This window comes from Rutilus rutilus (genome assembly GCF_951802725.1).
Source record: "Rutilus rutilus genome assembly, chromosome: 10".
NCBI lineage: Eukaryota > Metazoa > Chordata > Actinopteri > Cypriniformes > Leuciscidae > Rutilus > Rutilus rutilus.
Genome location: NC_140215.1, coordinates 30,864,653 through 30,885,252, shown reverse-complemented (window position 1 = coordinate 30,885,252; position 20,600 = coordinate 30,864,653). Strand labels below are relative to the sequence as shown.

At 42.3% G+C, this 20,600-nt stretch overlaps 1 protein-coding gene across 3 annotated transcripts in view; it reads right to left on the bottom strand.

The window, feature by feature from the left end:
• Positions 1–252: 252 nt before the first annotated feature.
• Positions 253–20,600, bottom strand: part of acvr1c (activin A receptor type 1C) — a 117,174-nt gene continuing 96,826 nt past the window's right edge. For all 3 annotated transcript variants that reach the window (XM_084422349.1, XM_084422350.1, XM_084422351.1), the window contains 5 exons: positions 17,953–18,120; positions 8,653–8,809; positions 7,709–7,833; positions 6,335–6,465; positions 253–2,241 (listed from right to left, as the gene is read on the bottom strand). In XM_084422349.1, coding sequence (XP_084278475.1) covers positions 2,116–2,241; positions 6,335–6,465; positions 7,709–7,833; positions 8,653–8,809; positions 17,953–18,120 — 707 coding nt within the window. In that variant the 3' untranslated portion in view covers positions 253–2,115. The remainder of the gene's footprint in view (positions 2,242–6,334; positions 6,466–7,708; positions 7,834–8,652; positions 8,810–17,952; positions 18,121–20,600) is intronic.

Below are 20,600 nucleotides of genomic sequence, written 5' to 3'. Positions count from 1 at the left end.
AGACTTGCGCAACTGTCCAAGCTTTAGGGGCATTGATGGACTCTATCTACTTGATCTATGTTTTGATCATCTTTTTGAATCTGCTATGGACAAAGTTGTTTTTCATAGCTTTTTATTAAAAATTGTATTTAATGAAACATTCAAGTGTTGATAAAAAAAAAAAACAATGAATGAAGCTAGAATTATTATTGTTGTTGTTATTATTTATTATTATTTATTATTATTTTAAGCAGAGGCTCTATTCTATTTTTTGATATAGTGGCCTGGTTTCACAGACAAGGCTTAGATTTAGCCAGAAGTAGGCATTTGTTAAATTAGGACATTTAAGTAGCTTTTAAAAAATGTGCCTTAGAAAAAAAACATTACTGGTGTGTATCTTGAGAAAAAACAATGGCACAGACATATTTTAAGATAGAATGACAGCATTAACATGCATTTTAGTCTGGGACTAGGCTTAAGCTTTGTCTTCCCCTGAAACAGGGGAATTTACTTTTTTACATATTTATGCAACAAAATATTCTGGGGACCCATGAGATTTTTGTGAATATCATCAAAAAAAAATATTGGTGCTGGCTGGCAACTTTAGTAAACGCGGGGAAAGAGTTAATTACTCAAAAAAGGGCAACAGCAACTGCTGAAAACCATCATTTCATCTACCACTTTCACTCTGAGAATTGATGATATTGAAGGGCAATTCTTAGACATGACACAATAAACACAATCAATAGCCCGTAAGTGTGACTGAATGTGTGAATGTGTGCATGCCTCTGTGTGAGCATAGTGTCCCCAGCCTGTGGCCCGGGATGCTGGGATTTACTCTAGTATCCCGTGAGAATTGATGGACGGAATGGAAGGATAGATAAATTAGTAAATTTATCATTGCTCTGATCACACCTCAAACCCCCCACCAATGCCTTGCCATTTCCCCAAAAATACTTTTAAAACAAAACCGGTTGAAGACCCCTGCTCTAGGCTTTGAATTATCCGTTACTTTTGGTCCGTGATGTATAAAAGGTTGGAGACCCCTGCTCTATATGAAGCATCTTGTCAAATTACTTTGGATGATCAGTTACATCGTTTTTTTTTTTTTTTTTTACCTCTTCGGACATCAGGGTTTGTTTCATGCGCATATGTTTGTTATGTATGTTTGTTTCTTAGCATATGAGCAAAAATGCAACCTATTTCCTTTACATTCAGAAATGACAAGGCTTACAGAAAATCATCCTGTCTACAGGTACTCCGTACAATCAAAATGGATTTGAAGTGTTTAAAACAGTAGAAAAAAATAGTGCCAGGAAATCACAACATGCACAAAGCTGGGTTAAAAAAACACCAGTTTCCTGTTGCAGACCACATTATGCTGTCTGACGTCAACACATAGACCTTAAAAAAAAAAAGTATTTCTTTTTGGTCCTCTGTATATAAACTCAGCAAAAAAATTCCCTTTTTCAGGATACTATATTGTAAAGATAATTTTGTACAACCCAAATATTTTTTATGGTTTAAACTATGTTTTATTTTTCTTGTTCAATAAACCATCAATCATTTTTGCACATGCACCTTTGGAACACTAACAGTTTACATTCATCTCCTCCCCATTTGTTCAGGGAACATATTTACTCATTATTCAATTTTTTTAATTGTCAATTATCTGAGCAACTTAAGTTTATGTCTCAGATGTTGAATGTTTTTATGTTCATACTAATATTTATGTTCATATTTACACATTAAGAAATCAGCTGGAAATAAAAGTAGTTGAAAGTGAGAGGATGTTTCTTTTTTTTTTTGCTGAGTTTCTGAAAACAGATATACAGACATTTTAAGTGTGACTTTGTAAATTACACCAAACAAAACATTTATGGCACAAAGCATAACGTGCAACTCAAAGCATTTGGCACTTGTAGGATCAGTTGAGGTAGCAGTATCTCAGTACTCTATCACCATCTATTGACTACAAAACAGAATACACTTTCCTTCATTTTTTCAAAGCACAGGTTTCATCGCAAAACAGTCTTTCCCTCTTAAATTCCTGCAATCTTTGGCATCTTAACTGAGCATTTTAAATGTCCCAATAACACTGACAGACAGAGCTAAGAGGGGTACCAGGCCGCTGGGTTACTCTTTAACGTCCTTGACCACTGTCACCTGAGATAAGGTTTTCTTGACACGTAGTGCTGTAAGCCGAGCAGCTGGATTGGCATGCCAGCACTCCCGCATGGTCTTACCCATAACCCTCAGTGCCTGGAACAAACACAAACATACATGGGTGATTCTTTACTTTTGACAACTTGAAATCTGGAAGATGAAACTTTAAAATGTTTCATCTATGTGAAAACATTCATCTCATGTCCTCGTACCATATTCAGGCAACAAGGGTTATGTATGTAACCAAGACGTTTCCTTCTTGTGTGAATGTGTGTGTGTTTATGTTTAGATTAATTATAGTGCGTTCCATAGTCAAATAAACTTTGTGTGTGCATTCACCCAAGATCTTTGCTGTTCTCTGATCACAAATAAAGTCCCTTTAAAAAAAAAAAAAAAAAAAAAATTCGAACTTGCTACATGCTCTAAAACTCTATACATTAAGAAGTTTTTCTGTGGCCATGAAACTTAAGGCCCCGATATACTTCAAGAGAACTTGAAGAACGAACTGGTGTGATGTAGTTCAGGGGGACTGTTAATGGTTTGCTTACTTATTAATGTTTAAGCATTTTGCATGACAGAAAAAGGGTTCTGTCAAAAATAAAGTTCCCAATATTCTCATATGGTAATAGTAACTTTACTGATTTGACCTTTACTGTTCTTTATAATCACTATAAAGCTGTCACTCATCTTAGTTCATCACGATCTCACAAAGTTCCGTTATAATCAATGAAGCTGACTGCACAATAAATCTCTTATTTGAATAATTGTTTGTTTTAATGTGAGAGTTTGCAAGCATGCAGAACTTACTTTTGATATGAAACAAAGTTTTGAAGTTTTATTAGAGATTCAAACAATAAATACAGTTTAGGTGCTCTTTAATGTGGCATGACGAATTGCTGTAGCGATTCCCATGTGAACTGATAATCCCTTCCACTTTACTAGTTATAGCACGAAATAAACATGAATGAACATTGGAAGATATACTGTATGTTGAAAGGACCAGTACAACTTAATGAAATGTTTTATGTCTCATGTAATCACTCAATCAGTGTTTCAATTGCGGAAAGAGATCAATAAATCAGCTTGTAAACAATATGTCACGTAATGTTACATTTAGTTCAGAAAAGCCAAACCAGAAAAAAAATGTACTCTAGAGAGGAGCATTTTGCAACAAAAAAGCACTATATTACATATGCATTATATTTTTACTTTTATATCATTAAAAAAATTATTAACATATTTTATAAAAATTTACAAAAACAGTTGTATACAAATCAATTGTTAATTTTAACTTTTAATGATAATGTACCAGCTGAGTGAGCTGACAGGGTTCCTTGTGTTAGGGGTGAGCTAATTGGGCTTAAAGGTGCAGTAAGCGGTTTCTGAGAAACAGTCGATATTAGCTTGATCTGAGGCAACACTGATCTGTAACACACATTAAACAGTCAAACTGTATTTTTTGTTTGAATTTCGCATTAAAATGTAAAGAATTCGAAATCGGAGACTTTGTTTCATATCAAAAGTAACAAAGCACAAAGCTGATTGTGATTTATTGGATGATGGGAGGCGTGCTACAATGCTCTGTTCATTCATCAACTGAAAACAGCATTGACCAAAAGATTGATTCTTGGGATTTATATCAGAATCAGAATCAGAATCGATATCAGTTCATAAAGAGGAGAATCGATTAAAATCGAGAGATCAATATTACCCAGCCCTAGCGTTGTTCATATTTGCCTGTTCAGACACAAAGGTTGTGTTTTAGTGGCCTCTGCTTCGTGTGGTGCTGGACATGAAAAGTGACAGAAATTACACTGCAAGAGTGTTGAACATACATTTATAATGATGACAAACTGAGGTCATACTATCCTTTACTTTTAGTGATTTTAAAACACATTGCAATGGCATTCCAAGTAAACTTGAAGTGTGCTAATAGCATCATTATTGTGTGCTTCAAAAAAAAACAAAAAAGTAATCTTTATAAATAATGGCACAGTTTAAGAATTTGCCTTTTACTGACATTTATATATCCCAGTATACCAGTAACTCACTTATCCAGAGAACATCAGTCTGTACATTGAATGTAAGAAACACTATGGACTGGAATCGAACCCGGGTTGCTGCCACACAAGCGCACTCCATGCAGATATTCACCACGCAAAACTGGGGTTACTTTGTGTTCTTTCTATACTGTTACAAGTACTTAGTCTGGCTATCACCAGACCAAGCTCAATCTTTTAAGATTGAACATTAGTCTGAGGAGTCTGCTCTTTATTTGAATAATTATAATAATTTGTTACATTTATATAGCGCTTTTCTAGGTACGCTTTACATAGAAGGGGGAATCTCCTCAACCACCACCAATGTGCAGCATCCACCTGCTTGATGCGACGGCAGCCATATTGCACCAGAACGCCCACCACACACCAGCTTACTGGTGGAGAGGAGACAGTGATGAAGCCAATCAGTATATGGGGATGATTAGGAGGCCATGATGGACAGAGGCCAAGGGGCAAATTCTGGGATTTTTAATGACCACAGAGAGTCAGGATCTCGATTTAACGTCTCATCCGAAGGACGGTGCTCTTTGACAGTATAGTGTCTCGATCATTACACTGGGGTCCCACACAGGTCCCACACAGACCACAGGGTGAGCACCCCCTGCTGGCCTCACTAACACCTCCTCCAGCAGCAACCTGGTTTTCTCAGGAGGTCTCCCATCCAGGTACTAACCAGGCTCAGCCCTGCTTAGCTTCAGTGGGCAACCAGTCTTGGGCTACAGGGTGATATGGCTGCTGGTTTTTTCTACAGCACAAGAGGCGTGATCAACGGGCATAATTCAAATGACTCTGTACACAATTGAATAGTCCTTCAACCAATCAGACAAACGATCCAGGTGACGTACTTTGCAGCGAAAACTCCAGGCAGGAAATGTGTCAACAAAAGTGTTGGTTTGGAGCATTGATCAGCGGTTTGCAGAAGCAGAAATGGCATCGAGTGATTTTTGCAGGTTATATTGTGAGTGATATTTATACCCACTCAAGCGTTTTATTTGCTAAACTAAAGAAGCCATTGAGAATCGTCGAGAGGTTAAAAGGCCAATAGCGCGCCAGGTGGATAAGCCAGTTTGTGATTGGTCCCTGCAAATTTGTAATGGAAGCAGGATCAAAGAATGTACAGGTTTCCAGCCTGAGCTGCAGGGCGAAATCAAATCGCCGGCAGATCGGGCTATAGGTTTACCTAGTCTAACAAGTACTGCTATAAGCAAACAGATTTTTCCATCAATGACAGTTCAAATTATATAAATTTAAAGACGGTAAATGTCTCAATATAGGCGCAGTAAGCGGTGCGTAAAATTAAACGTGAAACTGTATAGAACAAAAAAGTTTGTTAAACTTGAAGCTGTTGAAGAAATGAAGAATAAGGTACCATAAGGTACCAAAGTGAATACAGTAGGTGCGTTAGGAATACACTAAAAGTAATACAACTTTTGATCAAGTACGTGAATTTCTTTTACCATTTCAGACTGACTATGTTGTTTTCTTTATTCGTCATAATTACATATCTTTACTTTTGTAACTACTTTCTATATGTATGTAAAGCTGCTTTGCAACAATGCAAAATTGTGAAAAGTGCTATAGAAATAAATTAAAACAATGCCTGATATTCAAAGTGTGATTAAATTATTGAAAAAGTAAATGTCATTATTGTAAAATTTACTTCATTATTATGATTATGATTTATTTATTTTTGTTTGTTTGGAACTCAAAACACATTTCCTGTAAACTTTTATCTATACTATTTTTATACTCAAGTAGAACTCAAATACAGTTCATTGTATTGTACATTTAATCAGCACAGGTCAACAGAGGATTCAACAAAAATAAATTACTGAAGTAGTACTTAAATATTTAACAAATTAAATTGTTTTATTTGCAAAGTCCTAATTGTTACATTTGCACTGTAGGCAAAAGTTGTGTTTGGAACAGTACCTGTTAGCAGAAACAAACTAGATGTTTCAGTTCATACTTCACATTTTTGTTGGTTTGCACAAAACGAAAGTCTCAACTAAAAAAATACATATCTTAAAATAATAATAAGAGGGGGTATTCCCCCGAAACACGATTTTAGCAATTTTAACATATTGTCAATTGATATGTCACATGAATGGTAAGTTTATCACACAAACCTCACAGCTCTGCCACTGATTGGGAATGTTAGGTCGGAGTTTTTGTTCACACACCACCCTCCTCATATCATCCACTGACGGGTCTGATTGCACCTGGTCATAATAAGGCAACTGGAAATCTTCATGAATCCCTGCAGAGCACAAAGCATTCATGATTATTTATTTACACTAAAGGTTTGGATGTGGATGTGCAACATCATGTATTTTATTTTCTTCCCTAAGGAAGGCCCTAACCCTAAACAGTCATGATGTTGTATCTCATAACCATTTTTCTCCCCCTCTCTGACCCTAACAGGTGAATAAGCTGTTTCACGCTGATGTGTCTTTAAGACGTCCATGTACCTTCTGTTTTGATTGGTTAACTTCTTTGACAGCATGAGTAATAATAGCAGCACACATGCTATGGGTTTACTCTCAGGTCTATAATATACTGTAGTTTAATATAGTTCCGCCACTATGTCCTTCAATAACAGTCTCTCCTACAAAACTTTTCAGAAGGTTTGGTGACCTTTAGCACATTTTATCATTAGTTAAGGAAATACTTCCTCTTATTACCTCGTATCATGACTAGGTGACAATGTTTCTGAACACTGAATAGGCATCATCGAACAAAAGTAAAGTAAAAAATAAATTGTTGACAACCGGTCTGTTCCATAGCGAGAGTGAAATATTTGGAGGGCTGAAGATGGACAAAAAAAATAAAAAAAAATAAATAAATAAATTCTAAGGGAAAGGAAAAGAGGGGGAAAATAAAATAAAAAAAGATGTTCACAAAAACACTTTTCTTAAAATATCTTCTTGCTCCACAGAAGAAAGTCCAACAGTTTTGGAATGACATGGGGGTAAGTAAATGGGTGAACTTTCCTTTTAAGGGCTATCAATGAGATTTTTTTTTTTTTTTTTTGCATGACTCTCTAGAATACTATTCTGATTGGTCATTCATGGTAGTTAGAATTCAAATATATCTGACAGTTATTCAGTGCCAATAAAATAGGTAATAAAATATCTATATTTCATGTTTATGTTTATTTGTGTATTGTTATGTAGCCATGAAATACTGCACGTAAGATAATGTATAGTTAGGTGGTCATTATTATTTAATTTTTTTGCAAAATAAACACCAACATGTTCAGGATTCTGAAGTGATGCAGAGACTGTATTATTTTTGTTATTAGAGATTTATATCTTAATGAAAAAATATTGACGCAAGCCATTTTAAGAAACCAATGAATAAGTGTCAATGAATAAGAACACAATTGAACAATTAAGAACTATTTAAATCAGTCCACTGCTGGTGTGCATTGATTGGGATCTTATCACACTGTTTTTTGTTTGTTTGTTTTTTACTTGACTTAAAATATATTAGTAAGGTACCTTGGACAGAACATCTGCGAGCAAGTTCCCAGAACACCAGGCCAAGTGAGTAGATATCAGCCCGCTTAAATGACTCAAAGCTGCTCATGTTTATAGAATCATCCAGGATCTCAGGAGCCATGTACCTGCAGAAACAAACATACTCACATTAGAGTAATGTACTCAAACCACATGAACGCATTAACCTCCATCAAGATGTCTTTATACACCTGAAAGCAAACAATGACACGTTTTACACAGAGACAGAAAGTGCACATAGAGTTTACATAGAGGAACAGAGAACACTCACACAAATACTAAAATTAACATTTAGTCAAACACATATACTGTACATACAAAGATACAGATTATATATCACTCAAGATGTCTTGAGTACACAAATCCAAAGCCTAAAAGCAAATGATAGTAAATAGCAAAAATCATAATTTAACCATTATAACACTTGTTTGCACATGCAACCAATGCTCTTTTACTTGTCTGTATTTACTGAAAGACAGTTGGCTACACACTACACTCATAGATCCATACTGTGACCATCAGCATAAAGCCAGGCCAAAAACTGTCTACTTAGACAGGAAGAGTCCATCTGATTGGCATGTAAAACAACCAATCATGTTTTTTTTTTTTTTTTACATAGCATTTAAGGGCAGGTAAATCAGAATAGTATAACTCTGAGAGTAAATGTAAAATATCAAGGTGTGCTTAAGAATATCTTTGCTATGTGTCTCTGAAAAAACAAAACAAAAAAAAACTTATCTTTCAAATTTTCAAAGGCATCAACCACACAAACTTTGTCAAATCTAGCTCTTCCACAGAAGTGTTCATTCTCAGTACTTGAAGACTATGGCACAACCTACACAACTATAGATAATAAGTAATAATTCAGTTTATGATGTCTCAAATTGACCTCAAAATGACCTTATGTAAGAAAAAGATTATCTAACCTCTTGGTGCCCACTCTGTGGTTAATGGGGATGTCAATGGTGTTGGTATTAGAGTCGTGTTTGACAGCCAGACCAAGATCAGCAATCACAGCGGTTCCGTTCTTCTTAACCAGGATGTTCTTTGACTTTATGTCTCTGTGAGCAATGGCGGGCTTCCCTGTCCCATAAGTAATATGCTAAATTAATAACAGCACACGACATATACACGACAAGTCATTTTCATGCAGAAAAAGAGTCATATTTAATATAAACAAAAAGATGGTCACACAGTTGTCTGAGTTTGGTCAGTAAGAAAGCTAATGTCCTAAAAAAAAAAAAAAGCAATTTTTCATGTTATGTTAATGTTATTTATTTTCTAACTAGCTGTGTTTACAACATGTCATTTTGTAGACTGGTTGATTTCTGTTTCTGTGATGTTGTAACATCAAATGTGTTCTGATGGGCTATGATTGTGTCACAGCAGTTTCACATTTAGTGTGAACAGACCAAAAATTTGTTACCCAAAACTTGTCTAATATGGACACAGAATTAGAAAGTTTTGTTATCATGCAGGCAATTAATCATCATTAATCATAATCACACCATGTTTGTTCATTTGGCCAGAGGAGAATTGGTTCCCCGACTAAGCCTGTTTTATTTTTTCTCTCCATTCTGTCACCTGATGGAGTTTGGGTTCCTTGCCACTGTTGCCTTTCTCTTGCTTAGTTGGGGACACTTAAAGGGGTCATGAACTGTGTTGTGTTCATCATAAGTGATTGTTGACTTCTATTTTGAGAAGGAAGTAAACAAGATGGATGAAGTTCGCTTCTCTTGTCTTGTGTGTTTATTGTTTAATAATCCTGACAGATACCCATATTAGGCAGACAAAGATTAGGCAGTTTTTTCGTTAACGTTGGTCACGAAGATGGCTGTTGTTAACGTGCCTTTCCCGAGTTTTTTCCTGCCTTGCCTCAGTGAGCACTGCTATGCCATTTAGCAGATGGCTGCAGATCTTTGAAAATTAACTATTGCACATTTTATTGAAAATGTGAGTTATCGATGCTACAGGGCAAGCCTGGCCGGATGAAAGACTGAGAGCTGTACTGCCTTACTGTCTCAGGACATAGAGACAACGGATTTTCTACTGCTTACCATGGGTACGACGTATAAGGATGCCGAGGATGCATTGAAAACCTACTTTGTGCAAAAAGCTAACATAGCTGAACGCCACGCCTTCCATAAACTCTGTCAGGCACCTCACGAGGCAGTTTTCCAGTATGCTGTTGCTTTACGAGAGCTTGTTTTTTCATATGAGTTCGATGCCAGTACTGACAAAATGATTTGCGATCAGTTAGTGGAGAATGTGCTTAGCCCAGGAATAAATGAGAGACCTTTACCAGAAACGGATCTCACACTGGACAGAGCTGTTACTATAGCAAGTCAGATTTAATCTGCTGCCGATCAACAGCAGAGTTTGGATGTGCTAAAAACTTTATACACTACGTAAAGCTGGATGAAACGTCTCGGTTACGTATGTAACCCTCGTTCCCTGAGTAGGGAACGGAGACGTTACGTCGGATGACGACGAATGGGGTTTCGCTTAGAAATCCTATCATCTTCGAGTATTAAAACACGAGCCAATGGCAATGAAATGCCATGGGTCTGCGGAATTTGCATAGCGTAACTCCGCCCCACGCAGGGGGTATATAAGGAAGTGCGCGAGCAACATGCAGACTATGTCTTCGCTGAGGAGCCGAGACTGAACTCAGGCGTTCCAGCGGTACAGCGGAAGTGGCAGGGAGACGTAACGTCTCCGTTCCCTACTCAGGGAACGAGGGTTACATACGTAACCGAGACGTTCCCTTTCGTTGTCACTCCGAGTTACGTCGGATGACGACGAATGGGGTTCCCAGTGTAATCACAAGGTGGCTTGCCAAGGGAAAGACACATGATCAAAGAGGCTTACAGTGGAATACACATGTGGGGGTCGCCCGGAGGGGGAACCATGCACATGGAGGCACCTAGCCAAGCGCGAAAGCTGCCGGTGGCATAACTCTGGCGTTGACGTCAACAGTGCTGGAGGAGACTCAGGGCTTATGAGGCTCACCTGAGGAAATATCGCACGTATCCCGTCCGTGGAGAGGAATGGCGAGCAAGCGAAGACACCTGAGCAGAATCTAGCACCGGCTAGTTGAAGCGAGTACATGAGAAGAAACTGGCTCAACTCGGAGATTGTAGAATCTCGCGAAAGTATTAGGTGTCGCCCAGCCTGCAGCTCTGCAGATGTCTGTTAGCGAGGCGCCATGCGCTAGAACCCAAGAGGATGCCACACTCCGGGTGGAGTGGGCCGTCACACCAAGGGGGCACGGTCGACCTTGCTGCTGGTAAGCCAAAGCAATGGCGTCCACTATCCAGTGAGACAACCTTTGCTTCGAGAGAGCCTTTCCCTTCAGCTTCCCACCAAGACAGACAAGAGCTGGTCTGAGGTCCTGAAACACTGCGTTCTGTCTACGTAAGCACGGAGGGCGCGTACTGGACAGAGCAGTGCCAAGGCTGGGTCTGCCTCCTCCAAGGGCAGCGCTTGCAGGTTCACCACCTGGTCTCGAAAGGGTGTGGTGGGAACCTTGGGCACATATCCAGGCCGGGGTCTCAGGATCACGTGAGAGATAGCCGGCCCGAATTCCAGGCACGCTTCGTCAACCGAGAATGCCTGCAGGTCCCCTACCCTCTTGATGGAGGCCAATGCAACCAGGAGCGCTGTCTTCATAGACAGGAACTTAAGCTCCACTGATTGCAGAGGCTCAAAGGGAGCACTCTGCAGGGCAGTTAGAACCACTGAGAGGTCCCAAGAGGGAACGAGAGGAGAGCGAGGAGGATTTAGTCTCCTCGCTCCTCTCAGGAACCTGATGATCAGGTCGTGCTTCCCCAGAGACTTACCTTCAACTGCATCGTGATGTGCGGCAATAGCGGCAACATACACTTTCAGGGTGGAGGGAGACAGCCTTCGCTCCAACCCTTCTTGCAGGAAGGAAAGCACGACACTGATTGGGCATTTCGTGGGTTCTTGCTGTTTAGAAGAACACCAGTTGACGAAGAGGTTCCACTTCAACGCATAGGCATGTCTCGTGGACGATGCTCTAGCGGAAGTGATGGTAGCCACCACCGCTGGTGGTAGGGTACTCAAACCTACCTCCTCCCGTCCAGGAGCCACACGTGGAGGTTCCAAAGATCGGGACGAGGGTGCCAAAGGGTGCCCCGTCCCTGAGAAAGCAGGTCCTTCCTCAGAGGAATTGGCCAGGGAGGTGCTGTCGCGAGGAGAACTAGTTCTGGGAACCAGGTGCGGTTGTGCCAATACGGGGCAACCAATATTACCTGCTCCTCGTCCTCCCTGATCTTGCGCAAAGTCTGCGCAAGGAGGCTCACTGGGGGAAACGCATACTTGCGTAGGCCCCGCGGCCAGCTGTGCGCCAGTGCATCCGTGCCGAGCGTGCCCTCGGACAGGGAATAAAACAGGTCGCAGTGGGACGAGTCGTGGGAGGCAAGATGGAGTCGCCATTCTCCAGCGAGAGGCCGAACTCGAGACAGCTCGTCGGCCGCCTGGTTCAGGTGTCCCGGGATATAAATGGCTCGAAGCGACCTCAGATGCTTCTGACTCCATATGAGGAGGTGGCGGGCGAGTTGCGACATACGGCGGGAGCGTAGACCACCTTGATGGTTGATGTACGCTACTGTGGCGGTATTGTCTGATCGGACTAGTACGTGTTGACCCTTGAGCAACGCTCGGAAGCGTTGCAGGGCAAGGCGTACGGCCAGCAACTCGAGGCAATTGACATGCAAAAGGCGCTGAGGACCTGTCCAGGAACCTGCAGCAGCATGTCCATTGCACATGGCACCCCAGCCCGTGGTGGAGGCATCTGTGGAGACAACAACATGCCTGGAAGCTCGTTCTAAGGGCACTCTAACCCGTAGAAAATTGAGGTTCGACCACGGGGTGAAGGTCTGACGGCAGGTCGGAGTCACTGGGACTCGGAGCGTGCCGTGTTGCCATGCCCACCTCGGGACTCGATCGTGAAGCCAAAGCTGAAGCGGTCTCATATGAAGCAATCCGAGCGGCGTTACTGCGGCTGCGGATGCCATATGCCCCAGGAGCCTCTGAAATAGTTTCAGTGGAACCGCATTCTTGCCCTTGAATTGGCGAAGACAAGTCAGCAGTGACTACGCGCGCTCGCTCGTAAGCTGCGCGCACATGGCGACCGAGTCGATCTCCATACCGAGAAAAGAGATCCTCTGCACGGGGCAGAGTTTGCTCTTCTCCCAGTTGACCCGAAGGCCCAGACGAGCTAGGTGCCGGAGCACAAGGTCCCTGTGTTCGCAAACCTGGTCTCGAGAGTGAGCTAGGATCAGCCAGTCGTCGAGATAGTTCAGGATGCGATCCCCGTGTTCGCGTAGGGGAACAAGGGCTGCCTCGACAACCTTCGTGAAGACGCGAGGAGACAGGGCTAACCCGAAAGGGAGAACCGCGTACTGTATGCCTGTCCCTCGAAAGCAAACCGTAGAAACGGTCTGTGTCGAGGAAAAATGGAGACATGGGAGTAGGCGTCCTTCAGGTCGATCGCTGCAAACCAATCCTGCGGCCGCACGCATTCGAAAATGCGTTTGGCCGTGAGCATCTTGAACGGCGTCCTCTTTTTTGAAGGGAGCGGTTCAAGACGCGCAGGTCCAGGATTGGTCGTAACCCACCGGATTCTTCGGTACAATAAAGTAGGGGCTGTAAAACCCAGACTTCATTTCGGCTGGAGGGACAGTCTCGATCGCACCCTTCGCCAGTAGGGTAGCGACCTCCGCTCTCATGACAGGGGCATTGCCACCGGCCATAGTGAGCGGATTCCCCTGAGGCGGGGAGGAGACCACGCGAACTGAATCACGTAGCCGAGCCTGATGGTTCTCCGACCCGGCGGGACAGTCCGGAAAGCTCTAGCCAGGCCTCCAGAAACTGCGCCAGCGGGGTTATTCGAACCACAGACGTACTGTCGGGGGTGCAGCGAGGCGGAATGACCGGCCCAGGCGTGGGTGGCATAGCGGCCCGGTGCGGGGGCACGGCCATAAACCGCGTCCTGCCAGAGGAGGCCAGGGGAGGACCAGCGTCCCACGGGGGCGTGCTCTGGCAGGGGTCTGGCGACAGAGGGGGATGAGAGGAGCGTGGCCCGTGGGCGGCGCGTGCTGTCATCCACAGCCTCTTGGGGCTCAGAGAAAGAGCATTAGTTCTTTTGTAGAGATCTTCACCCAGCCCTCAAGCGGGGGAAGGAGTGGTCCTGCTACCAGCTCCTGAAGAACTGAGCCCTAACTCCAAGCTGCCTGTCTCAGGTTTGTGCTGCTCAGCCAGGTGTTAGCCGGCTAAGGGGCAGAGACAGGCGGTGCCAGCCTCCAGCGACCCCCTTGTGCTCAGGCCAGTGAAGGCTCGAGGGGAGGAGCCGCAAGGAGGCGGCGTCGGTGGGAAGCAGACTAAGCAGACCACACCGACGGATGACCGTCAGTGCAGAAGCCTCAGTCTGCTTATGGATTGATCGAAGACTGTTGGGCGCAGTCCTCAACCACCCCGCCGACCAGGCTGCCCGCCTCAAGGTGCTGCTTAGGCTGGTGTGGCAGTCTAAAGGGCGGAGACGGGCAGCGCCTCCCTCCTGCGGCTTCCTCCTGCTCAGGTCCGTTTGCAGGCCAGAGGGGAGCAGCCGCATGGAGGGGGGCTTGGCGGGAAGCAGACTGAGGAGGCCGCACGGATGGATGACCATCGGTGCCGGACCCGAGTCTGCTTCAGGTGGTCGAAGCCACACCGCCAAAGAGCTCAGCCTGGGACATGGGGGAGCTGAGAAAATGAATTCTCAGACCCTGCCACATGAACCTGGCTAAGCCCATGTCTGGACCACATAGTGGACATCACCTGACCCAGGATCACGCAGGTACCGATGTCGCCCGAGAGCGAGGTCAGTAGTGTGCGTGGCGGAACAACCAGGCCGGGCATGGGAGGCATAGCGTCCCAGCATAGGGGCGTGGTTAGAATTTCCGCGTTCTGCCAGGGTTGGCCAGGGAAGGACTAGCGTTCCACTGCGGCCGGTTCGACAGAACTCCCGGGACAGCACTGCATCGAAGGCGCAGGCGAACACACAGCACTGCATGACCGTGCCACTATAGTGACAGGGAACATACAGACCATGATCGCCGTGCGATCGAAAGCAGCGAAGGCGGAGGACACCCGCGGGCCGCGAAAGTCACGTGGAGTCTCACGCAGCGCAGGCGTCCTGATGCACGTCCGGGAGAAGCTTACAGCGCTCGGGGGGAGGGCGGGGCCACTCCAGCCGATGCTTCCAGCTGCCCGGGAAAGCATGGCTGACAGCTCTGGATCGGTCCCGGCAACGATGGCACTCCCGTGGGAGGCAACGCAGTCGAAACTTCATTTCCAGAGGAATCAAGCCCGCCTTGTGATGCTGTGAGTGCATGGTCTGCGATGTGGAGGGGGGTGTGGCCCGAGGAATTGAATCGTCGGTTGTTGTGCCACACCAAACCCTCAGATCACCCTGGCCACCAGCCAAAGTAACCCTTCTCGAGGAAGAGATAAATTGGGGTGTGGCAGAGGGGACTCTACTCACATGGAGATCATTGAGTCTTGATCTATAAACATCGCGATGGTCATGTTCCCGCAATAAAAACATGACTCATCAACGAGCGCTGCCAAGCGTGATAAAGCCCAACACGCAAAACAGCGCTCGCGACCGTTAGGCAGATGACTGACGCACACACATCCAGAAAATACACGGGCGAACCGTCTTGAAAAAGACGTGCCGCGTGCAGCTCTTTTTAGAGAGTGGAAAAGCTCAGCAGAGTGCTGAAGCACCCAGGGAGAAACACACTCACTGTCGGCAGATTACTGCACAAATCAGCAGCAGGAAATGCGATCTCGCTGGAAGCGCCGTCACACCAACACACTGAAGAGCCGCTCGTCTCGAAGAGATTTGAGATGACACTCAAAAGGCTTGTGGAGTGAAGTACTGAACTTGGCTCCGAAGCGAAAACATAGTCTGCATGTTGCTCGCGCACTTCCTTATATACCCCCTGCGTGGGGCGGAGTTACGCTATGCAAATTCCGCAGACCCATGGCATTTCATTGCCATTGGCTCGTGTTTTAATACTCGAAGATGATAGGATTTCTAAGCGAAACCCCATTCGTCGTCATCCGACGTAACTCGGAGTGACAACGAAAGGGAACTGTCACACCTATGCGCCAAAAACTTTGCCATCTGCAACTCTTTGCTCATTGTGGTGTTTCAGAGGAATAAAATCACTTGCAAGCAGCTGGGGTGATAGAACGCATCAACATTGTTGTTACACAAATAAAAAAAAAGTTAAAAGTTAAGGATGTGTTTGTTGACCTCAGAGAGCCAAATAAATCAGTGATTGTGGACTCTTTTCCATTGCCACACATGGATGAACTACTCTCTGCTCATCCAAGGTTCTACTATTTTCACTACCATCAACCTGACTAATGCTTACTACCAAGTGCCGTAACCTCACAGCCTTTATTACTCATGACGGACTGTTCAGTTGGCTTCAGCGCCTGCAGAACTTCAGAAGATGATGACCATCATCCTGGCTTGCTTGAAGATCGAAAATGGGACAACATTATCATCTTCGGACACGACATGTCTATGCATGACAAAGCACTTCAAGCAGTCTTACCACGACTAGAAGCTGCTGGCTTGCAGCTCAATAACGACAAGTTTCGCTTCTGGCAAACCAGCCTGCTGTTCTTAGGTCATACTGTTTCACCGAGGGTCTTCTTCCTGATAAATTACGTGTACAGGCGATTCTCAATGCCCCTGCACCTTCTGATGCATCTACTTTGTGCTCCTTACTTGAACAGTCAAGTCCCACCCTGCTCCTCTACAGCCTCTACAATATTTGTCACCATCGTTCCTCTCTCTACTACCCAGCAGCTAATGGTGCTGTAGACAGGTTTAACCGTGTGCTCAAACACACTGTTCAAATGGCCATCCAGCAACATCAGCCATGGAAACCTGTGGTAACTGACTTCTTGCAGGTGTACTGTGCCACTCCACATGCTGCAACTGGTACTTCACACTTTAAGGTCCTCTATGGCAGGCAAAGGCGCACAAGGCTGTCTATTTTGCCATCTGCTCCTGTGCACTCACCAAACTGACATGACTGTTCACCGAAGGGTTATGCGGCTTCAACACAACCAGACAGTAAGAGATGCTTCACTGACCACTGCCTGTATTTCTAACAGCTGTTCTAGCATGGACTTCAAAGACTATAGTGTGCCAGTTACCGCCAAAACCAGCCAAACAATGAGGTCTGCTTTACTGACCACTGCCTGCTTCTTTACCAGTCGATCTTAGCATGGATTCCAAATACTATAAACCAATGTAAGGTGTTGTTGCTGAGTGATGTCCACAGCCTTTAACAACCAGGCCAGCCTTTTACTTTACATTTAAGATAAGGTATAGACTGTGCAAAATAGCAAATAGCATTATAAGTTATTTACACTGTGTATATAGTGTTAGAATATATTCATACTTAGTACAAATAGGGGCAGATAATAGGACAATATCCTAGACCTTTGAGGACACCTTTACTGATCAGCAGATTCGGTATGGTTAGGGTTAGGCATATGGAAAAGTAATGTCTCATAAGGCAGCATCCATTTAATGATAGTTTTGAATATGGTAATAAAATGATCTGCACAAGTTATGGTCGATGTGGCAGCCTGTCCAGTCAACTAAAGGAGATAACATCTCATTTCAATTATAGGCCTATTAAATACCCGTATAAATATTTCCATTTTTCTTTGATTTTCTTGTATATTTAAACTCTCCCAGCTGATATGTAATGGAAATAGAGTAAAGAATGGGTTCACAAAAAGGCGGACTCAAACTCCGGTCAGTCACATCTGACCTATCCACTTTCTTTACTCTCCCGGCCACTACTCCTGTTTCTGAATGGATTTATTTTGTAATTTAGTCTGTGAAGTTAGTGTAAATAGACACTGTTAAATATATTTTTAATTGTTCAACTGTTAATTGTAACAAATATCTAATATTACCTGACTAGTCTTACATATTAATTACATATTACATTTATTCTATGACCAGTATTACACATGTACTGTATGTAACTAAAAAAATTACTAGAATGTTTTTGTTTTTTTTAGAGGAGGATAGACTTCCACTACTAAGTGAAGGTTTTATCCTCCAGAGAAACTAGAACAGAAATAAAAATAAAAATAAATCAACTGATGCATATGATCAACACCTTGAGTGCCAATAATCTCCATGTGCAGGTGGGCGATACCGCTGGAGATGGACAGTGCCAGAACTATCACTCCCTCCACTGATACCGTGTATCTGTTCAGGTAATCAAAGAGAGACCCATGCTCATGATATTCAGACACCAGCCACAGCTGTGTCCATGAGCCATTATCTGAAGAAAGACAAAATAGACAGATTACCCAAACATGATGGACAAGAACATCCAAAGTGATTTGAAAATATATCTCAAAATGCAAGTTTTGATTTAATGACTCAAATGTCAAGAGGTATAACCATCATGAAAAAACATGTTTTCATGGAAAATTGTAATCATTACTTTCGAAAATGTTTTTTTTTATCAAAATAAAAAAAGTATTTATTCCTATCTGTATGATTTTTGGACTAGGTCTATGCATTTATAATTCAAAGGAAAAAAATCTGGACAAAGATGACTGTCATATAATTGATCCTTTAATAATGGTCAGGTTATCAGTGCTTGCTTTGAAACTAAAGCTATTAAAGATAAACTACCCAAAATATGAAAATTCTTTTATCATTTACTCACCAAAGTAAATAAAAGTTGTTGTTTTTTACCATTGATTTCTGTTGTATGGACAAAAAAAAAAAAAAAAAAACACTGAAACATGTCTCAAAATATCTTCTCATATGTGACAAAAAGAAAAGAAAGTAAGAAATGTTTGGAACAACTTGAGGGGGAATAAATAATGACAGACGTTCATTTTTGGGTAAATTATCCCTTTAAGTTTGCATTGGTTTGGTAACCTAAAGCAGTGCTTCTCAAACCTGTCTTGGAGTACCCCCAGCAATTCACATTTTAGATGTCTCCCTAATCAAACACACATCAACTCATCAGCTGGTTAGTAAAGACTCCAAGACCTCAGATGGATGTGTCAGATAAGAGAGACATCAAAAATGTACAATGTTAGGGGTACTCCAGGACCAGGGTTGGCACCCACTGACCTAAAGCATGTGGCATAAAGCATCTTACAAAACGTCTTAGTTTGGTATATAACCTTAGCTCATTGAGTAGAACGAGACATTGCATCAGCAGCTGACACTATGGCCCTGTTTAAACCACAGCGTTTTGGTCAATCCGATCACAAGTGGAGAACGCTTAATACAGGTGTAAACGAGGTCTAAAACGGTTTGAGCTTGTCCACTTTCGACCATTTTCAGGGGTAGTCGAAATTGCATTCAAATTGCTTACAAATTCAAATTCAAATTGCTAAAAGGTCAAATGCGTTTGAACAACCACAAAAGTCAGCATACTCTCTGACTACTACCTAATGCGTAAACATTATGGCAAGCACACTAGCCAAATAAAAAAATTGTCGGCTGAAGACCTAAGTTTTATTTGAAGATGAAAAAAGTACCAAGAACAATGTTCTCTCACCATTCCTGATTCTAACACACACTCACCACGTTCACTGTGGTCTTGTGGCTAGAAACAAAACCTGCTGCTCTCTGTATGTATTTCCCGTCATCTCATATGTAAATTATACAGGCTTATTTTGTTAATTTAATCAAAGATCTGAAAAAAAGCTCATATACCCCTCCCCTCAAAGAAATCAGGACAAAAGTGGTCGAAAATGGACACAATAGACGGATTAAAACACCAAGTGTAAACGGTAGTGTGTCTTCCTTGTCTACTTGTGATCTGATCTAAACATCTAAATACCAGGTGTAAACAGGGCCTATGGGAACACAACGGGTCTTTAGCCCATATAGAATAATGCAATATGACTGGCTGATGGTGCATGCACCGCCCAATAAAGCATCATCACCAGTGCCTCAAAAATGATGTGCTCACGCTATTATTCTTTCTCAACGAAGGAAGCCATCAGCAAGACTGAGGAGTATGGCAAGCTATGCAGTCTTGGCAAATGGGTAATGTGTTGGGTATTATGTATTAAGTGAAGATATAGTGTAATATTAGTATTTGTGCAATAATTGTCATTATTGAGTCATTTTGGGATAGTTACACTGCAGTTCAAAAGTTTTGGATCGGTACGATTTTTTATGTTTTTAAAATAAGTCTCTTATGCTCACCAAGGCTGCATTTATTTGATAAAAAAGAAAAAAAAGAAAAAAAAAGTAATATTGTTAAATATTATGACAATTTAAAATAACTGTTTTCTATTTTAATGTATTTTAAAATGTAATTTATTCCTGTGATCAAAGCTGAATTTTCAGCATCAGTCTTCAGTCTTACATGGTCCTTCAGAAATCATTCTAATATGCTGATTTGATGCTCAAAAAGCATTCATTATTATTATCAATGTTGAAAACAGTTGTGTACCATTTTTTTCAGGATTCTTTGATGAATAGTAAGTTCAAAAGAACAGCATTTATTTTAAATAGAATCTTTTGTAACATTATAAATGTCTTTACTGTAACTTTTGATCAATTTAATTCATCCTTGATTAATAAAAGTATTGATTTCTTTTATTTCTTTTGTGGCGTGTATGGATGAAGTGTAACTGAACAGTGAACTTGTATGTTGACCTACTCTCTCGATTGCCCAAAACAAATTTCTCCTAATGGAGATAATAAAGGATAAACTAACTAACTAACTTATGTGGTGTTTTCATTCTTGCCATTTTTGCAGTGCAGACAGTTTGACAATTCATT